Raw genomic sequence first — 19,425 nt, forward strand, 5'->3', positions numbered from 1 at the left:
ATACAATATTGGGAGTAGAGAATAAAAATCACACTATTTGAATTTATGTTATATTAATGTTTGACAAGAACTTTAATAATCTCTTCATAGAAATCAAAATAATTTTAACTGAAATTAAAATAATAAATATATTTAAACCCAAAATAAATTGATAAAAGAACACATACATCAAATTTAAATATAAAATCACAAACTAATATAATAATGATTTAGTTAAGGATTATTATTTGATAGTTCCAATTTTATCACTTTTTTTTAAAGAAAATCTTGTTTTATCCAAAATCAAATTATATATACTAAAATGTTTTTCTTAAATTTCCTTTTAAAAATTCCCAACCCGCTCTCATCTGTCTTCCCCAAGTAAGCCTCTCACCGCCGCTCTGCCCCCAGCTTCGGCTTTCTCTCCTTCCTCTCCTTCCTCTCCCTCTCCTCCAGTCCCTGAACCAACTCCGTTCAACTTATCGGCACCCCTGGGAATTGAATAGGGTATTTTTTTAAACCCTAAACCTGAATTTGTTTTCCTTCTTGAGTCATGAGATTTTGAGTTACGGTTCGGTTTGTGTTATCTGCACTCTGCTATATTTGATTTTATGTTTTTGATCCTACTGCTTACCCCTTCACTCCTCCTCCAGTGCCTGTCGCAAGTTGTCTCCTGCCTTCCAAGTTTTAGACAGGTCAGGGATTAATTAAGGTAATCTTTGAAACCCTAAACCTAACTTGATGATTTCCTTCTACTTGAGTCATGTGATATTATCCTATTGCTAACCCCTCCTCACTTCTTCCAGTGCCTGGCGCAAGTTGTCTCCTGCCTTCTAGTTTTCGACAGAGCAGGGAATTAAATAAGGTAATTTTTGAAACCCTAAACCTAACTTGAACATTCTACTTCAATCATGAAATTTGTCTCTGCCTCTGCATCATTTTTTATATTCAATTTTCTGTTTTAGATCCTACTGCTTGTTACTCTGTCTCATCTCGTGCACTATTTGTTGAGAGGGAGAATTTTTTTTAAAGCTATCTGATTAGCTGAAATGGTAAACCGTAATTGCTTCTATTTTCCCTTACCCTGCTATTTGCGGCATCAATCCGCTGCTATTGATGTGAAATTTGTTCACATTGCTATTGAGGTCTTTAGTGGTTACGGTTTGTGCTGCTACTGCAGATTAGCAGCCGTGACAGTTACACCATTGCTATTTTTAACCTTGAATGGTGATTTGATTTGTATTTTTTAATTAGATTTGGCTGCTCTTTGAAACTTTGATTACTGTTTTGGTTTGTGTTTCTTTTTGATTAATTAGATTCAGCTGCTATTCAAAACCCTGAATACTGAGTTTATTTGTATTTCTTCCTAAATACTGATTTGATTTGTATTTGTTTCAGCTGCTATTTGGAATCCTGAATCCTGAATCCTGAATCCTTATTTTTATTTTGTTTTAATTAGATTCAGCTATGGACGATGACCATTACAACGTCCTGGGTTTGCCTTCCGGCGAGGAAGGAGCTAATTTGACTCAAAAAGAAATTACCAAGGCTTACAGAGAAAAAGCCCGTGATCTTCATCCTGATAAACGAAAAGATGACCCAAATGCTCATGAGAACTTCATAAAGCTCAAATCCTCATACGAAATTTTGGTTGATGAAAAAGCCCGAAAGCTCTTTGATGATCTCCTCCGGGTGAAACGGGAGCAGCAACGTCGTTTTGCACAGCAAGACTCAAAGCGACGAAAAATGATGTCAGATTTGGAAGATAGGGAACGTGCTTCATTTGCAGCAGATCCTGCCATGAAGGCTAAAGAGGAAGAGGAGAGAATTGCTAGGAAATTGAAAGAGGAGATTGCAAGGATACGTGCAATGCAAGCAAATAAAGGTGCAAGTATGGGGACGGGCTCAGGTCAAGAAAAGGTGGGGAGAGAAGGGAACCGTGGGGCTGGGGGCCATGTGGGAGTGGATAAAGAGAGAGTTTTAAAGGTTTCTTGGGAAAAAATTGGCGAAGGTTATACAGCGGAGAAGTTAAGGGAACTGTTTTCTAGGTTTGGCGAAGTTGAAGATATTGTAGTGAACAGTTCAAAGAAAAAGGGGTCTGCGCTTGTTGTCATGGCTACAAAACATGCAGTTGTAAGTGAAGTTTTTTTGTGTGATTTTATGCATTTTTTTGTTTATTTGCTATAACTTATTTGGCTTTTTTTCTTTGCAGGATTCTGCTACAGGCAGTGTTAGTGGGAATCTAGATAATCCATTGTTAGTTGTGCCTCTTAAACCCTCTGTTGCAGAGTTTCCAGCCCCCAAGAAGGAAGAGCAAAGTGATCGATTGAATAATTTGGTTGGAGCTGGTTACCAAGCTTTTGAAGATGCTGTTTTAAATAAACTGACAAAGGTATGACCTTGCTGGCATATATCGTACAGCCAATTCTGTGAGCTAAATTTTGTCTAGTAATTAGATCCAGAATATTTAACTTGATGTGCCATTTCTTCCTGGTCCAGAATCTCAGACTTTGGCCTTTTTTCCCCATTGTTGAGTATGTCGGGAGTCATGAATGAAGTTTGAGATACACATTAGCTGTTAAATCTGGTTGAAAGTAATTATAGAATGGAAAGAAAGCTATGCATTATTATCTGTTAGAATTTGATCTAGCTGTTCCACATTTTTAAGATGTTATTAGAATTGCATCTGCCAAGCATTAGTGTTCGTAGAACTCTGTTATATCTTGTTAAATGCATCTTTTCCTACTTTTGTAATTTGAATTTGCACCATGTGTTTTTATATTTGATCACTTTTCCTCGACATTTATTATTGACCAGGCTGCCGAAAAACAGCAAAAATGATGACAAAAAGGTCTTAGGAGCAGATTGCAAATGCATCAGTGGCATTTTATCCACAGATGTTTTGCCAAACATGTCCTAAGTTCGGGATTGAATTTCAGCTTTCTGAAGTTTACCTTTTAAGAAGAGAGATGAACCATTCGGGTTAAAGACACAAGTTCTTATGTATGTAAATTCTATCTTCGTTTATTAATGCTCAATACTTCAAACTATTTGATCTGTAATTTGCATAAGTAGAAAATTCTTCTTACAATCCCATGCCATTTGGAAATCCCTTTTTTCATAGTTTATGTGCTTCATATTAATTTTTAATACATGTTATTTGAATGCTACATTTTCTCTGTTTGTATCTGACATATATTAGACATGAATAGAAACATATGAAAATAAAATTAAACAAATACATTTTTGCATCATTTTGTTTGGTTTGGGTTTGCAACTGAGTAGGATGAAACCAAGGGTTATGTGAAGCAACCATGGGATATGGGGCTGATTTTGAGCGTTTCCTTGTTGCCCCATGCTTGGTCAAATGAAGGAAAAGTGGGCATCTCGATGATGGGAGGCTCAGGCTGTTCTTTTTGGGGTTGGGTGGTTGGTTAAGATGCAGCCATGCTGGTCAATTTTGGTGAGGTGGAGAGTGACCCAAAGCTTCTTGCAGGCAGTGATTCAACAATATCATCGATTTCCTTGTGTTCATAGAGATTTCTTTTACTCGTACTATAAACTGGAAACAAACCTGCCCTTATTTAGCAGGCTTTGCCGTAGGTGATGGTAACGCCGTGCGGTACCAAGAGTTCACCAAATCGTATTAGTTAATGGCTTTGCAATGATTTTACAAAATGGTACATTTCTTTTTTTCATTTTTGCGGACTAAATTTGTAACAAGGTATTTTTTTTTAAATAAAAAATTTCATACATGGTATCACATTATAGCCTTCTTGTAATATAGGGTGTAATTGTAATTTAATTACAGCTCATGTCTTAGGAAACTTTAGATTATGGGTATAATTTTAAATTTTAAATTTTAAATTAATTTGTTTTTGTTTTTATTATTTTAATTTCTTTTAAATAAAGATTAAGACTAATTAAAGTTTTTTTAATAGTGAACTAGTAGATATCATACATTACAATTATAATAATTATATCTTATTTAATATTTTTTTTATTAATATATTAATTATGGTTATAATCATTATTATAATTAGTGGTATAATCTTTTTTCATGAATTATTATAATTATGATTTATAAATTTATTTTAACCGAATAAATTTACTTATTAAATATAGGTTGTAATAAAAAAGAAGAATTATAATAATTTATTATAATTTTTTAGAATATCAAAGAAACTAAACTTATTAAAAAAATAAATTTTATAACAAAAACAATTGAGTAAAACGTGCTTCTATTTAATCTTAGATTTCATCGATTAAACATATTAATTTTATATTCCAACCAAATAAATCAAATAAGTTAACATCAAATTAAGGTTGCGAAGAAGACTTGTCTCCAACTCCTCATCAAAAAAGAGATCTGTCAAACCAATGCATGATGGTCTGATACGTTTCAAAATCAAAAAAAAAAAAAGAAGAGATTTAGTGGATCAAATAGAGATACCATTGACGAAAGCCCTTTAAATATTGCAAGGAGGAGATTAATGGAAAATGTTTCACCAAGCAAGGCGGTGGCTGGCGATCAGCCCCACTAAGAGCAATGAAAATATTATGCTGGAACTGTCGTGAGATTGGGAACCCTGCGACAGTTTGTAAGCTTAGGCAACTTTTAGTTGCCAATGATCCTGACATTATTTTTCTTTGTGAAACAAAAACCCATACTAACAAAATGGCTTCTATTCGCAGCAAATGCAGGGAGGAGGGGTGCTTGGTTGTTAATGCTATTGGTCAAAGTGGTGGACTTGCCATGATGTGGAAAGATGGCATAAAGGTTTAAATAAAGAACTATTCAAACAACTATATTGGTTCTTGTGTTCAGCTGGAAAACAATAAATCTTTTCACTTCACAGGCTTCTATGGAAATACTGACCCTAATAAAAGACAAAGCTCTTGGGATATTTTAAGGAAAGTGGGAGATACGATTAGAGAAAAATGGATCATCGGGGGAGACTTCAATGCGATTCTGGACAATGCAGAAAAAGTAGGGGGAAGGAGGAAACCTAATGCTTTAATTGATGACTTCCGTGCAGTTGTAGACGAATTATCCTTGGTTGATCTGAAAACAGATATTGGTTGATTTACCTGGGTCAAGAATAAGGAGGGTGATGCTTTTGTAAAGGAGAGACTTGATCGTTTTCTCATTTCCTCTTGTAATGTGGCATGCTTCCCGTTCATGGCGACCAAGGTAATTCGTCAGTTTGCCTCCGACCATGATGCTAATTTATTGGATATAGAGGGTCGCAAGCCGAAAGAGCAGATTACAGACTCTAGGCTAAATTTTAGATATGATGTGTACTGGGCAAAAGACAAAGAAGCTAAGAATATCATTAAGAATGCTTGGCATAATGGTGCTGTTGATATCATGGGGAAAATTATAAGGATGGGCCACGGCCTGGGCAATTGGCAGTACCAAAAATACAAAAGACTACGCAAGCAAATTGGTACTCTTCAAATGAAGATTAATAACATTATTGACGAACAGCGTAGCAAGTATGATGGGAACAAGCTGAAAGATCTGAGATTAAAGCTGGGAAAATTGCTTGACAAAGAAGAGCAGTACTGGGCCCAACATTCGAGAATTAATTGGTTAAAGGAAGGTGATAGAAATACCTGATTTTTCCATGTTACAGTTACGAATAGAAGAAAAAAAATAGCATTGAAAGACTTAAAAGACATGCAGGGCATTTGGAGGGATACAACTAAAGACATCAGCCAGGCAGTCAGGGAGTATTTTCTAAATTTATTTGAGTCGAATTTACACAATAATGAGATGTTAAACCTTGACTACATTGAAAATTGCATTTCAGGGGAGATAAATGGAATATTGATGAAGGAATTCACAGATAATGAGATTATGTAAGCCTTCAACCAAATGGACCCTAGAAAAGCCCCGGGAATAAACGGTTCATCTGGAAATTTTTACAAAGAAAATTGGGACGTCGTGGGAAAGGAAATTATTAATTTGTGCCATGAGATTCTTAGGGGTGATAAAAATGTGGATTGCCTTAACGAGACAATCATTGTCTTAATTCCTAAAGTTAAAGAACATATTGATATGACTAATTTTCATCTTATTAGTCTTTGCAGGGTGATCTATAAGATCGTGGCTAAGGTGCTTGCAAACCACTTAAAAATACTCTCCCACATTGCATTAGCCAGAATCAAAGCTCCTTTATCCCTGGGAGAATGATTCATGACAATATTTTGATAGCTCATGAGCTTGTTCACTACCTCCAAAATACAAAGAACGGGCCTAACAAAAGATTTGTGATCAAGCTCGATATGAGCAAAGCTTACGATAAGGTTGAGTGGAAGTTCATTGAAGAGGTAATGTGAAAAATGGGCTATGCCAATAAGTGGGTGCAAAAGATCACGAGCTGCGTACGTTTGGTTCGCTACGTCGTCAAGTGCAACACAACACTATCAGACACTATTGTGCCAAAAAGGGTTTAAAATAAGAGGACCCCCTCTCTCCTTATCTTTTTCTTTTCTACATAAAAGCTTTCTCTAAATTGTTAATTCGTGCTCAAAATGAAAATTTGATTAAAGGCATTAGAGCTAGTATAAATGAGCCTCGTATTAATCACCTTTTTTTCACTAATGACGCTCTCTTTTTCATTCGTAATAAAAAAAGGGATGTTGAGGAAATAGTTTATATCTTAAATAGGTTCTCTATAGTTTCAGGTCAAAAGATCAATTATGATAAGTCCATGATTATGTTTAACCCAAAAATCCCCTTAGCCCAAAGACAAATTCTTTACTCTATGCTTGGTATGCGTATGGTTGATACTCTTGATAGTTACCTAGGATTACCTTTACCTGTTACAAAAAAAAAAGTCAACAGCCTTCCCTAATATTCTTAATCGTTGCTCTTGTAGGGTGAATAGCTGGTCAAAAAGATTGTTATCCTATGGTGGGAAGGAGGTTTTTATTAAAGCCATCTCCAGTCTATTCCTACTTATGCCTTCTCTGTTTTTCTTGCCCCGAAAGGTACTATCAAGGATCTTCAGTCAAAAATGCGCCGGACTTGGTGTGCTAATAATGGGAAAAATCATGGATGGAACATGATGGGTTAGGATTGTCTATGTCATCCTAAAGGTTTGGGCAGTATAGGCTTCAGGGATTTGCATTTATTCAATTTGGCTCTTTTAGGAAGACAAGTTTGGAGGAGTCTGTACAACTTGTCTGAGATGTAAAAACAACGAGGAGTCTCTTATCCGCGCTCTGAAAGAGTGTCCAAAGGTTCGTGAAACCCTTACTATCGGAGGCTTAAACAATAGATTTCTTGACGGAAGTTATTTTCGATGTATCAACTGGTTGGAAGATATCCTCCGCGAGCTCGACTCCAAGGCTGCTGCTGACTTTTTCACACTCCTTTGGAACTGCTGGAACAATAGGAACAAGTTGGTTTTCCAGGGAAAGGACGATCCTGCTATAATGGTCTGGGAAAGGGCTCATACTCTCAGCAATCATTTTAGAGTCTTCAACTTGAATGAACCCCCTGTTATCCCGTCGACCTTGGTGTGCAAAGGTTGGAAAAAACCTCCTAAAGACTTTATTAAAATCAACGGGGATGCTGCTGTTTCTAACAGGAATATCGGCTACGGAGCTATAGCGAGAGATGCTGATGGGTCTGTGATTGCAGGAAGCTATGCTTGCGAAAATAAAGCCATTGATGTTGGATGGGCAGAATTGAATGCTTTGATTATTGGAATGAAGCTGGCTTCTAGATTAAAGTTGACAAAGATTATTATGGAGTCTGACAATGCTACCCTCATCAATACCTTCAAAAACCGTGAGAAGGATGTTACTATCCTGGGATGTTGTGTGAAACAGGAATGCAAGGCTGTTAAAGAGTTCGACACGGTCCAGTTTAACTGGATCGATAGAAAGAGTAATGATGTTGCAGATATGCTCAGTAGAATTGCTATAAAGAATAGATGTGATTTGACAGTTGAAATGGATTATCCTTTGGAAATCCACGATGTTATTATTCGTGATGCAATAAAATGAAGTGACCTTAGAGGTCGTTTTTCTTGTAAAAAAAAAAGTTAACATCAAATTTCACCCGCAAATCATAGTACAAGATTTGGCAAACCAACAGGAAAAAAATATTTGAAAAAACAAACTAGGAAATTAAAGGCATTGATAACGATTTTACTATATTGTCCTAGGCAAATTAATCTGTCACTCTTTGGCACAAGAGGTTGGCTGTATCAATTGGAAATTTCCCTGCTCTTTCCCTCCGTTGTGCAGACGTAAACAAACAAAATAAGAGTCTCTCCATCCACATGAAAGACATAAATTGTATTACTATGATGTAAATAAAATATACCTCCTCAAATATATATAGGTAGAAGTACCAGTAGATCCCTTTATTATAGAGCTTAAATAAAATTAGTTTTATTTTATTAAAAAGAATCAAATAATAATAAATTTTAACAGAATTAATATTTGGTAACGGAATTAATATTTCAAAAGCATTTATGATTTTACATATGAAATCTTTTATTTAAAGTTGAATTATAAATAAAAAAAATTTCATATAATTTTTTAAACAATAAATAATAACTCTGTTAAAACTTTATTTTATTTGATTATTTTTAATAGTACAAGGACAAATTTCTCAAAAAAAAAAAGTACAGGGGCTAAACCATTCTTTAAAAAAATAGGACTAATTTGATCCCGTTACTATAATATAAGGACTTGAGAGGTACATTCACGGATGTATATATGTAAAGTCAGATTGCTTATATTGATAGTAGTTATTAATTAATTTACAATGAAGTCTATATGATATCAGATCAGAGCACGACTAAGTCAGTAACCACATCATCACCTCATTGCTGGTATTCATATTTAATCCATTAATTAATCATCAATATATCTATGCGTACTTGTGTAGGAAATCTCTTCAATCCTGAATTATCCCAGAAGAAAAGAAGACTATGAGAACAAGCAACTGGTGCAAATCTATATAATTTGTCAATGGATACAACAGAACCCTTACTTCCTCAGGACCAAAGACAAGAACCGCCGCCTTCATTTCTTCTCAACTATCTATATATAGCTCACTTCCTTGCAAGATGGGGCGCCAGGTTCCTTCATTTCCCTTCCTCTTTGTTGCATTCATTGGTTTGATATTTTCTTTCATGATATAGATTCAAATCTGTTAAATAAGGGATTCTTCCATAATTCTTTCCCTTTTTTTGGTTTTTGGTCTTATCAATTTTTCTGTTTTAATCATCTTTTATTAATTTTGGCAACTTATGATTGATTCATTTATGCAAGCTAAGAATTGTTGGATGCGGTTGCGTTGAAGAGTGTTCGGTGCCTATCATATTTACCTGCATAAGCTCTATATCCTAAAAATTATGTGTTCGAGTTTTATGGTGTGCAAATTTTGGCCATGGTTTCACTCTTCAGCACAACAGAAGCCAAAAAGAACAATTCTTAGCTTGTGTGTCAGCGCACTAAATATACATTGTGACAATTATGACACAAACTCTTCAATTCTGAATTTCTTCAGCAGTATTCAAAAAAAAAAAAAAGTTCAATGGCAGGTTTTCATATGGAACTTTCTAGTGTTTATATTAATTATCACAACCATTGCATAATAATTATAGATTCTTTTAATTTGTCTCATTAGTGCAATAACAATGATCTAAAGTGCATGGAGTATTTCTCAGGATCTCTTGTTTAATGCATTGACTTGAGTTCCTTCTGGTTCTTTTACACTTTGCAGAATGTGGGAATTCTCAGTGGGTTTATATATGATCAGTGTTTGGCCTGATTCCTTACTCCTTGTTGCAATTTATGGTGTTGTGGAATCATCCTTTACTGCATTATTTGGTCCAATCATTGGACGATGGGTGGATAGGCTAACATATGTAAAGGTTTGCTTCAGATCTTTAATGAAAACCTGTAGGATTTTTCTCTTAAAAAACAAGAAGCAAAAGTTGATGATTGTTGGTTTCTGTGAACTCATTTCACTAAGCATGTCAAACCATCTGTTAATTTCTAAATCTGAAAAACTTATAAACAGAGTGATAACACATGTAGATTTCTGTTTGCAGGTTCTTCAACTATGGTTGGTAACCCAGAATCTCTCCTTCATAATTGCTGGAGGTGCAGTAGTGGCCTTACTGGTATTTCCAAGCCTGAAGTTCACAAATATAGTTGCATTCATCGCCCTGGTGATATTGACAAACATCTCTGGAGCTGTTGGTGTGCTTTCAACATTAGCCGGTACCATCCTGATTGAAAGAGAATGGTAATTTATTGCCCATAGTCCTTTGAAAGAAAACATGAAGTTGAAGAGTAATACCTGAAGTTCTTTTTTGTTTTTCGTTTTCAAGAACAGGTTGGTGGTAATATCTGAAGGCCATCCTCCCAATTTACTGGCTGATATAAATTCGGTTATTAGACGAATTGATTTAACTTGCAAGTTAGTTGCACCAGTTATAAGTGGCTTCATTATCAGCTTTGTATCACTGAAGGCATCGGCTTTGATGTTAGCATTGTGGACAACTATATCAGTATGGGTTGAATATTGGCTTTTTATATCAGTGTACAACGGGATCCCGGCTTTAGGCATAAACAGCAGCCGAAGGAGGATTTTGCAAGTTTCACCAAGTAATCATGTGGAAGACACCATTTCGACTTCACAGGAAAGAAATAGTTTAGTATCCAATGATGGAGAGAATTCAGCAACTGCAGGCAAAAGCTTTGCATTTAAAATCATTGAGTGGATCTCTAATGTTCCCTACATTGAAGCATGGAAAGTATACTTGCAGCAAGATGTCGTTTTACCAGGAGTTGCTTTAGCTTTGTTGTTTTTCACTGTTCTAAGGTAAAACAAACGTTGGGATTCTTTCCATTTCTTGTATTGGTCTGAACTCCGAACCGATGAATCTGTTTTTCAGTTTCGGGACATTGATGACAGCAGCCTTGGAATGGCAAGGCATACCTGCATTTGTAATCGGCATAGCACGTGGAATTAGTGCTTCAATTGGAATAGCTGCGACTATAGTGTACCCTATGCTTCAATCTCATATTTCTACGCTCAGAACCGGACTATGGTCAGTCTGGTCTCAGGTATAAAATAACACTAGCCATTACAGACTTCCTTTTAACTTGTTTTAGATTCATGGTCCATACAGAAAGTATACTAAGAGATCTTATTTTTGTGTTTTGAGTTTTGATTTAGTGGATATGTCTGCTGGTAAGTGTGGCTTCCATATGGGTCAAAAATAGCCATTTATCAGCATATATGCTGATGGCTGGAGTTGCTACATCTCGGCTCGGTTTGTGGATGTTCGACCTATCCATCATCCAACAAATGCAGGTATCATATATGATTAAATCCTCTGCTGTTGATGGGAAGCTCTTGTTTTGGTGTTACTGCATTTTGTTTATGTCAAAACAGGATGCTGTTCCTGAATCGGATCGTTGCATTGTGGGAGGAGTTCAAAACTCACTTCAAGCTACCTTTGATTTGATGGCTTATGTCATGGGAATAGTAATCTCTAATCCACAGGTAACTTCAAATTATAAAGCATTGTATTTGTTCCATGCTTGCTTACTTTATTACTTCATGCATGCATGTATGTATGTATGTATGCATGTATGTATGTACAAATTAAGAAATCATTGGATTCTCAAATTGATCAGCATTTCTGGAAGTTGAACTTGGTATCCTTTTGGGCGGTGACAATGGCTTCATTTCTCTACACATGCCATCTATACCGGATTCGGAAGCACCTTTTTCACTTTGAGAAGCTGTCGTCCTTACTCATTAGTTCTGCTCAGCGCTTGTAAGATGATATGAAATAAAATGATATCCCAAGCATTGCCTTGCTTGCAAATTAACATATGTATGATGTTTGTAATCTGAACACAGAAATCTGTCCATGTATGATTATGGACTGGGCAAAACTTTTTAATACAATTTAAAATTTTGTAATTTTTATTTTGAAACAACTACATAGTTTAAAATACTAGACATGTTTTTAGTAATTCATATATTTTTATTTTTATTTATAAAATATCAAGTTTTCTATATTATTATTTTGAAATTAAAATATATAAAATCTAAAAAAAGCTTTTAACATATATAAATTTATAAATAAAAATTATTTTATGTCCAAAATGATCTTAGACAAAGTGGATGTCCCTATTCATATGAATTTGGACATTAATTTGATTATATTTTTAATTTCAAAACAATGGTATTAAAACTTGATATTTTCTTTAAAAAATTCAGGGTTGTTTAGAATTTCTAAATTTTATTTTTGATATTATATAACTTTTAGAAAATTTCTTTTATGTTTTTAGAATTTGGTTTATGCTGTGAACATCTTATTAAGTGAATATCCATTAATATTAAGGTAAGTTTTAATGTACTTTAATAGTGAAGTATATGATATTACTATCTATATGAAATTGTGAAATAAGATTCATTCTCAAAGTTTGCTATTGATAAATTTTGATTGGTTTCAAAGTCTACTATTGGAATTTAAATTTGCTTATTTGTTGATAAAATCATTAAGACTTCGTTAAACAAGAAAGGTACATCAACTTAATTAGATCTCTATCTTTACGCTTTTTTCTTAATAATAGTATTTTTAGATATTAAATTAATTTGATATATGATTTAAATATTTGATATGATTTTATTTTAAGTTTTGGTTCAATGGGTTACTTATGGTTTCAAACATCTTATTTGTTCATAAAAATGAATATTGACTTACTTCTTTATATTGCTAAAGTAGGTTATATAATTAAATTATGTATTTGCCTAAAAACATATTAGTATGTAAATTTCTGTTGATAAACCTATGAAATTTATGATTGGTCAGATTTGATTTAGTTTGAATATAAATTACGTTCCTATGTCTCTTATTATTTGGGTTATACAATTTGAAATTTTTTAATACTCATACATGCGTAGTTCTAAAGACAATTTTTTGACGAATGTCGAAATTGATTTTTGGGTTGGTTATAATATTGAATTTCAAGTTTAATTGTTGCCATTTTTAATTCTTGAATTATTTTGGTTGAAAATATTGTCATAAATTTAAAAATGATAATTACTATATTAATTTGACCGTTTGCATTTCTATGAATCTCGTTCGTATTAACCATTGTTATTTGATAAGAAGCATTAAAACAATTCGTGTGGTTTGATTTTACAAATGCCTTATATTTTCTTTCTATACAACCTTGGCAAACTTGTTACTTTCGTAAAGTTGTTAAAGGTAGTTCATACACTTTATATTTATTAATTATTTAGAGAAATTATATGAGCAATTATAAATGGAAAAGTTTTAGTGAATATGAGATGTATGATTTTGAAGTACGTTGCATACATGCCTGCAATGGTTTATGATTTTTTTTGTTGGCACTAGCATTATATCAAATTTGATATTTTGAATGTCAGTTTTTTCTGCACATTTGATTTGCAATAACCTCCATGCATGACTTGATTATTTCTTTCTAGTTAATTGATGATGAAAAACTCTTGTGAAAAAGGCTTTAAAAGTATTTTGGATTGATCTAATGCCTTTTTAATGCCAAACAAAATAATTGATTATTTTCCACTGATTTTGCTCCATTCCTCAAAGTGAATGTAGCAATACATAACAATTATAAAATGGAACCTCTTGTCATTATTGACAAATAGATAAAAAGAAGATGGATGATTCGAAATGTTGCTAATTGTTCACTCTTAAAACAAAATGACCAACAATTCATACTAATTAATCATCCATTGAAGCAAATGATATCTATATAATCTTATTGATAAGGAATATGATATATGCTTACACTATTGTTTGATTCTTTTTTTTTTTTTGCACATTCCGCAATAAATATAACAATTGTATAATCACTTTTCATTATTAATATCAAATTGAACTTTTGAAGATTTTGACATATTCCCTAAAGTGAATATTGCAAATAATTGTTTACAAATTATATTCATTTTATTGAGTTAATAACATTATGGACTTCACATTGATGTAGACATTTTCAAAAGTAAATGTCACAATATTGTTTATATGTGGATACAAAATAAAAAGAATGACGATAAAATTATCAATTGTCAAAATTTATATTAACATTATTATTACAATTGAAAAACATGTTAAAGTAAACCAGAAGTTTACTGATAAAAAGACATTTACTATTTGGCGTGACCAGTTAGACTATCCCGGATTATAAATGATGCAAAAATCATTGAGAATTCATATAGACATTTATTAAAGAATAAGAAGATTCTTTCATTTAAAGAATAAGAAGATTCTTTCATTTAAAGAATTCTTAGGTGTTGCTTGTTCTCAATGATAATTGATTATTACAAACTCACTAGCTAAAGTTGAGATTTAATCTCTTATATTTCTGAAATGAATATGGGCTCATTCATCCACCCTGTGGATGATTTTGATATTATATGATTTTGGTAGATGCATCTATAAAATAATCACATGCGTTATCAACTCGTAACCTTTCGTTTGTGAGATTACTTGTCTAAATGATTAATTTCAGATTATGCAATTAAAACAATTCATCTTGCTAATATTGATGAGTTTATATCCCAAGCTTTCAATAATTATTTTATGTCAATCGGGATAAAAGTTGAACATCCTATAGTTCATGTTCACACAAAAAATGATTTAGTTGAATCGTTTATCAAATACCTCCAACTGATAGCTAAACCATTACTTATGAGAACAAAACTTTCTCTTTCAGCATGAGATTGTATTGATTTACATGTTGTACGCATCAAGTCAATAAACTATAAATACTCCCCATTACAATTAATTTCGGTTAAGAGCCAAATATTTCCCATCTTACAATTTTTGGATGTACGGTATAAGTTCCAACTACTCCATCACAACACACAAAGATGGGTCATCATAAGAGATTGAGAATGTATATTTATATGAGTCTCCTTATATTATTAAATATTTTTGAGCTATTAATTTGAGATTTAGTTATAACATAAGTTGTCAATTTTCCCAACATTAGGGGGAGAGAATAAAAAGCTGGATTAATAAAGTACTTGAAATGAACTATCAATGTCTAAGATCCTTGTACAAGGCAATGTGAACCAGAAGTTCAACAGATAATTCATTTTACAAATCAACTGCTAGATTCATTAAATCTTACATACCAGTTGAAAATGCTCCAATACGAATTGATATCCTAATAAGGGAAACTGTTAGTGTAAAAGAAAGTAATCCAAGCCTGAAGCATGAAAGATCAGTCAGTTCCAAAGATAAAAATCCTCGTAAAAGAAAAGGAGCAAACATTCAAGATGGTCATATAATGGAAGCTGAGGTTCGTGAAAAGACCTATGACATAACTAATTATAAAACTCAAGAAAAGATTCAGTTACATAAAAGTGAAAATGAAAATGATGAAAATAAAGAGATCTCGATAAGCCATGTCAAATGAAACCGGAAAAAATTGTAGTTGTCAATAACAGTTTTACTTATAATGTTGCCATTGAAATAACAGAAGAAAATGAAGATCCTAAGCCTAAACCTATTGAGGAATGTAAAAATAGAAAAAAATTTGGCCAAAATGAAAAGATGCAATTCAAGCAGAATTGAATTCACTTTATAAACGTGAAGTTTTTGGCCTATAGTCCAAACACCTAAAGGTGTAAAACTAGTAAGATATAAATGGGTATTTGTGCAAAAATGAAGTCATAAAATATAAAGCACGACTTGTAGCACAAGGATTTTCCCAAAGGCCCGACATTGATTATAAAGAGACATTCTCTTGTTGTGGATGTGCAATCATATTTAGATATCTTATTAGTCTGACAGTACGTGAAAAACTTGACATGTATCTAATGGCTATTGTTACAGCCTATTTGTATGGTACATTTGATAGTGAAATTTATATGAAAATCCTTGAAGGATTTAAAATCCTAGAAGGATATAGAGTTTCTCGAGAAAATTATTCGATCAGATTAAAGAAAAGTTTATATGGATTAAAACAATCTAGATGTATGTGGTGCAATTGTCTTAGTGAATACTTGTTAAAAGAATGTTACAAAAATGATCCAATTTGTCCATGTGTCTTTGTAAAAATGTTTGGACCAGATTTTGTGATAATTGTTGTTTATGTTGATGATCCAAACTACGATAAATTATTTAAAGAAAGAATTTAAGATGAAAGATATTGGAAAAACAATTTTTTGTCTTGGCTTATAGATCGAGTATTTAAAAGATGCAATTCATGTTCATCAATCAACTTATACGAAAAAGATATTAAAGAAATTTTACATGGATAAAGCAAACCCATTGAATATTTTGACAGTTGTACGATCGTTAGATGTGAACAAAAATCGATTTCGTCCTTGCAAGAATGATGAAGAGTTTCTTGGTCCTGAAGTACTATATCTAAGTGCCATAGGGGCATTGATGTATCTTGCAAACAACACAAGACCTGATATAGATATCTCAAGGGACAATTGAGGGGGTTATTTTATTCAAATGATTCAAAATCCCAATTAGTCGGCTATGCTGGTGCTAGATACTTATCAGATCCACATAAAGGTCTATCTCAAATAGGTTATTTTTTACATGTGAGGGTACTACCATATCATGGCGTTCAACAAAAAAAACATTAGCTACCGCTTCTTCAAATCATACAGAAATAATTGCAATGCATGAGGCAAATTAAGAGTGTTTTTGGCTAAGGTTATTGACCCAACATATCCAAAAGATATGTAATTTGCCTTTACAAGAAAATACAACTATCTTATACGAAGATAATACAACATGTATAGCTCAATTGAATAGTAGTTACATCAAAGGTGATAAAACGAAATATATTTCACCAAAATTATTTTTCACTGATTATCTTGAGAAAAGAGGAGATATAAATGTTCAACAAATTCATTCCAGTGATAATTTAGAAGATCTTTTTACTAAGGCATTGCCAAATTCAACATTTGAAAGACTATTACACAATATTGGTATGCGTCTATAACACCCTAAACTCGGCCTAGACGTCCAGCCCAAATTTCGGGAGTTACCTCATCAGTTATCAATTATCACACAACAACAAAATAAAGTTAAAACATGCTTCATAACACATTTATCATATCACGAATTAAGTATATAATCTTCTATATTCACCCTAGTATAGCTACCAAAATCCTAATCTACTATTTAAAGAAAGGTAAACGCTTGACCGAGCATCCGCTGTGCTGACCCGTTCAAGACTGGGGATTACTTGAAATCCAATCAAAACAAAATGAGTTGTGAACTCAGTGCATAAAAGAAATTTAAGTTTATTCAATCAGTATTCATTTACAAAGTAGTTCCAAGTTCAGAGATTTGGTTTGGTACAGAATTATTTACAATTCAGATTCAGAACAGATCAGCTGTATACATATATTTATACATATGCAAATTCATATATATATATTGCAAATCAGATTCAGATGCAAATATTCCTAAATCCCATCCGCTACACACCATCTTCGACCATCCCAACACACCGTTAAGGACATTCAATGGCCATCCATCCCTACATACCACAAAGTGTCCATTTGACATGTTTACATTTACATAGCTTAGCTACTAAATCATAATGCATCAAGAGCCAGAATTGAAACTATTTACATTGTGGCTTAGCTACTGATTCAAAGCAGATTACTTCCTTCTTCATAACATCCCAACCCATGCAAATGTAAAGTGCAGTTATCCACAATACACTTATAATTGTAATAATCATATGTTTGTTACAGAGTAATAGAGAGTTCTCATTCAATCAAATTCAGATCATTCATACAATGGGGAAATCATTATCGGTCATAAACCATATTTACGGCCTTAAAACTGGGTTTCGGGCCTCTTTTACAGTGTCACGCAGCTTGGACACACGTCTATGTCCTTGCCCGTGTGGCTCACACGGCCTGGACACACGCCCATGTCCTCTACCTGTGTGGTTCCAAAACGTAAACAGAGAGTTACACTGCTTCGACATATGACCGTGTCCTTGTCCGTATGGTCCTAAGTCACCAACAGTGAGTTACACGGCCTAAACACATGCTCGTGTGAACCCTACACTAACATGGCCATACACGACCTAGACACACGCCCGTGTGCCTTGCCCGTGTGGCTTCAGATCGATGAACAGTGAGTTACACGTCCTAGCACACGGCCGTGTGACCTACATGGCCTGGACACACGCCCTTGTGCCTAGCCGTGTAGCGTAGATATCCACCATTTTCGGCGACAGAAACTTGCAAAAATCAAGAGTTTTGATATGCACCTGACTTTGCTTTGACGGGAAACAACACGGAGACTACTCAGAACTTAATTAACCATTCAATAATCAATTACACCATCATTTTCAATATTTTTCTAAAATTGTCTACAGTCAAGTTTATGTCGAAAGCTTTGACGCAACCCCAACTCAAATCACTTATTTACCTTGCGCGGAATAGAAGGACTCAAACTAAAGCGTTAGAATAACATCTCTTGCAATCTCCTCGCCTAAAAATAGCCAATCAAGTGTTTAACAAAACATCAAGAAAACGAGCAAAATCTCGATTTGACAGAAAAGTATTAACATAATAGAAATCACAAAGAAAAGAAAACACAACTGAACTTACATAATATCAACCTTACTAGCAATGAAAACTTCTCAATTCACACAAGAATCAATTGCAGCAAAAGGAAAAATAAAAGAAAAGAAGAACGGAAAACAAAGAACTAGAAAGTTAGAAAAAATAAAAGGACGATAGAATTTTCTTAGAATGTTTTTAAGTTAACCATCATCCCCCCTTCCGACATTTGCAAAAAAAAACTATTTTCTAAAGCATGCGACGAGATTCAAACTCGGAATCAGACAGAATACAGACAGATACTTAACTGGTGAACCAACAAGCTCATTCTTGACACTGATTTACCTAAAATTGAACTTAACCACGAAACACATGGATGAAGGTTGTTTTAAAAACAATCGCAAAACTTTTTAATAATGCAACTCGAACTCCCGACCTTAAACACAACAGTAAAGCACAGTATCACAGATATAGAGATTAATTACTGCAGATTCTCACAATCAAATTTCAAATCAACATCTTCTTTTCTTTGATGTAATGTAATGCAAATGCATGAATGCAAAAAGGTATTGATCTCGATTCAATCTCATTTAGGAAACTTTATTTAGAAAAAAATATCTTTACATATAAATGGATTACAAATACGCTTTCCCTAATGCCCAAAGTTTTAAAACAAACTCTTAGCCACGATCTGATTGTATCTCATATTGGTGCTCAATATGTCAGCCTGTACCACCAATGTCTGTAAATAATCAGCTACCTCCTGAGTTTGAGCTATGACCTCACTTGTGGGGTAACCCGTACAGCTAGGGACACCTCCTCCAATACCTGTGAAATTGTTCTGA

General features: G+C 33.6%; 2 protein-coding genes across 5 annotated transcripts; both read left to right on the forward strand.

Moving 5' to 3' along the window:
• Nucleotides 1–314: 314 nt before the first annotated feature.
• Nucleotides 315–3,742, forward strand: LOC107947320 (dnaJ homolog subfamily C member 17). 4 transcript variants are annotated; one of them, XR_005926735.1, is made up of 7 exons: nucleotides 315–486; nucleotides 633–691; nucleotides 786–844; nucleotides 1,439–2,112; nucleotides 2,192–2,371; nucleotides 2,797–2,982; nucleotides 3,265–3,742. XR_005926735.1 is itself a non-coding variant. In XM_041112512.1 (6 exons), the coding sequence occupies exons 4-6, from the start codon at nucleotides 1,447–1,449 to the stop codon at nucleotides 2,818–2,820; spliced, it is 870 nt and encodes a 289-aa protein (XP_040968446.1). In that variant the 5' UTR covers nucleotides 315–486; nucleotides 633–691; nucleotides 786–844; nucleotides 1,378–1,446; the 3' UTR covers nucleotides 2,821–3,102. The 4 variants fall into 4 exon arrangements, 2 of the variants coding, with proteins under 2 accessions (XP_040968446.1, XP_016737435.2); XR_001697084.2 differs by having other exon boundaries at nucleotides 3,353–3,742; XM_041112512.1 differs by lacking the exon at nucleotides 3,265–3,742 and having other exon boundaries at nucleotides 1,378–2,112; nucleotides 2,797–3,102.
• On the forward strand, nucleotides 2,900–11,953 carry LOC107947309 (solute carrier family 40 member 2). The gene is made up of 9 exons (XM_016881922.2): nucleotides 2,900–2,982; nucleotides 8,894–9,086; nucleotides 9,734–9,884; nucleotides 10,065–10,261; nucleotides 10,352–10,840; nucleotides 10,914–11,085; nucleotides 11,198–11,335; nucleotides 11,417–11,527; nucleotides 11,662–11,953. The coding sequence occupies exons 2-9, from the start codon at nucleotides 8,977–8,979 to the stop codon at nucleotides 11,806–11,808; spliced, it is 1,515 nt and encodes a 504-aa protein (XP_016737411.1). The 5' UTR covers nucleotides 2,900–2,982; nucleotides 8,894–8,976; the 3' UTR covers nucleotides 11,809–11,953.
• The last annotated feature ends 7,472 nt before the right edge of the window (nucleotides 11,954–19,425 follow it).

The sequence above is a fragment of the Gossypium hirsutum genome, chromosome A01 (assembly GCF_007990345.1).
Source record: "Gossypium hirsutum isolate 1008001.06 chromosome A01, Gossypium_hirsutum_v2.1, whole genome shotgun sequence".
Taxonomy (NCBI): Eukaryota; Viridiplantae; Streptophyta; class Magnoliopsida; order Malvales; family Malvaceae; genus Gossypium; species Gossypium hirsutum.

Coding starts and splice junctions, on each gene's coding strand:
- LOC107947320 (XM_041112512.1), top strand. CDS start 1,447: ATGGACGATGACCATTACAACGTCCTGGGTTTGCCTTCCGGCGAGGAA. Junction 2,113..2,191: donor TGGCTACAAAACATGCAGTT/GTAAGTGAAGTT, acceptor TTTTCTTTGCAG/GATTCTGCTACAGGCAGTGT. Junction 2,372..2,796: donor TTTTAAATAAACTGACAAAG/GTATGACCTTGC, acceptor ATTATTGACCAG/GCTGCCGAAAAACAGCAAAA.
- LOC107947309 (XM_016881922.2), top strand. CDS start 8,977: ATGGATACAACAGAACCCTTACTTCCTCAGGACCAAAGACAAGAACCG. Junction 10,262..10,351: donor ATCCTGATTGAAAGAGAATG/GTAATTTATTGC, acceptor TTTCAAGAACAG/GTTGGTGGTAATATCTGAAG. Junction 11,528..11,661: donor TAGTAATCTCTAATCCACAG/GTAACTTCAAAT, acceptor CAAATTGATCAG/CATTTCTGGAAGTTGAACTT.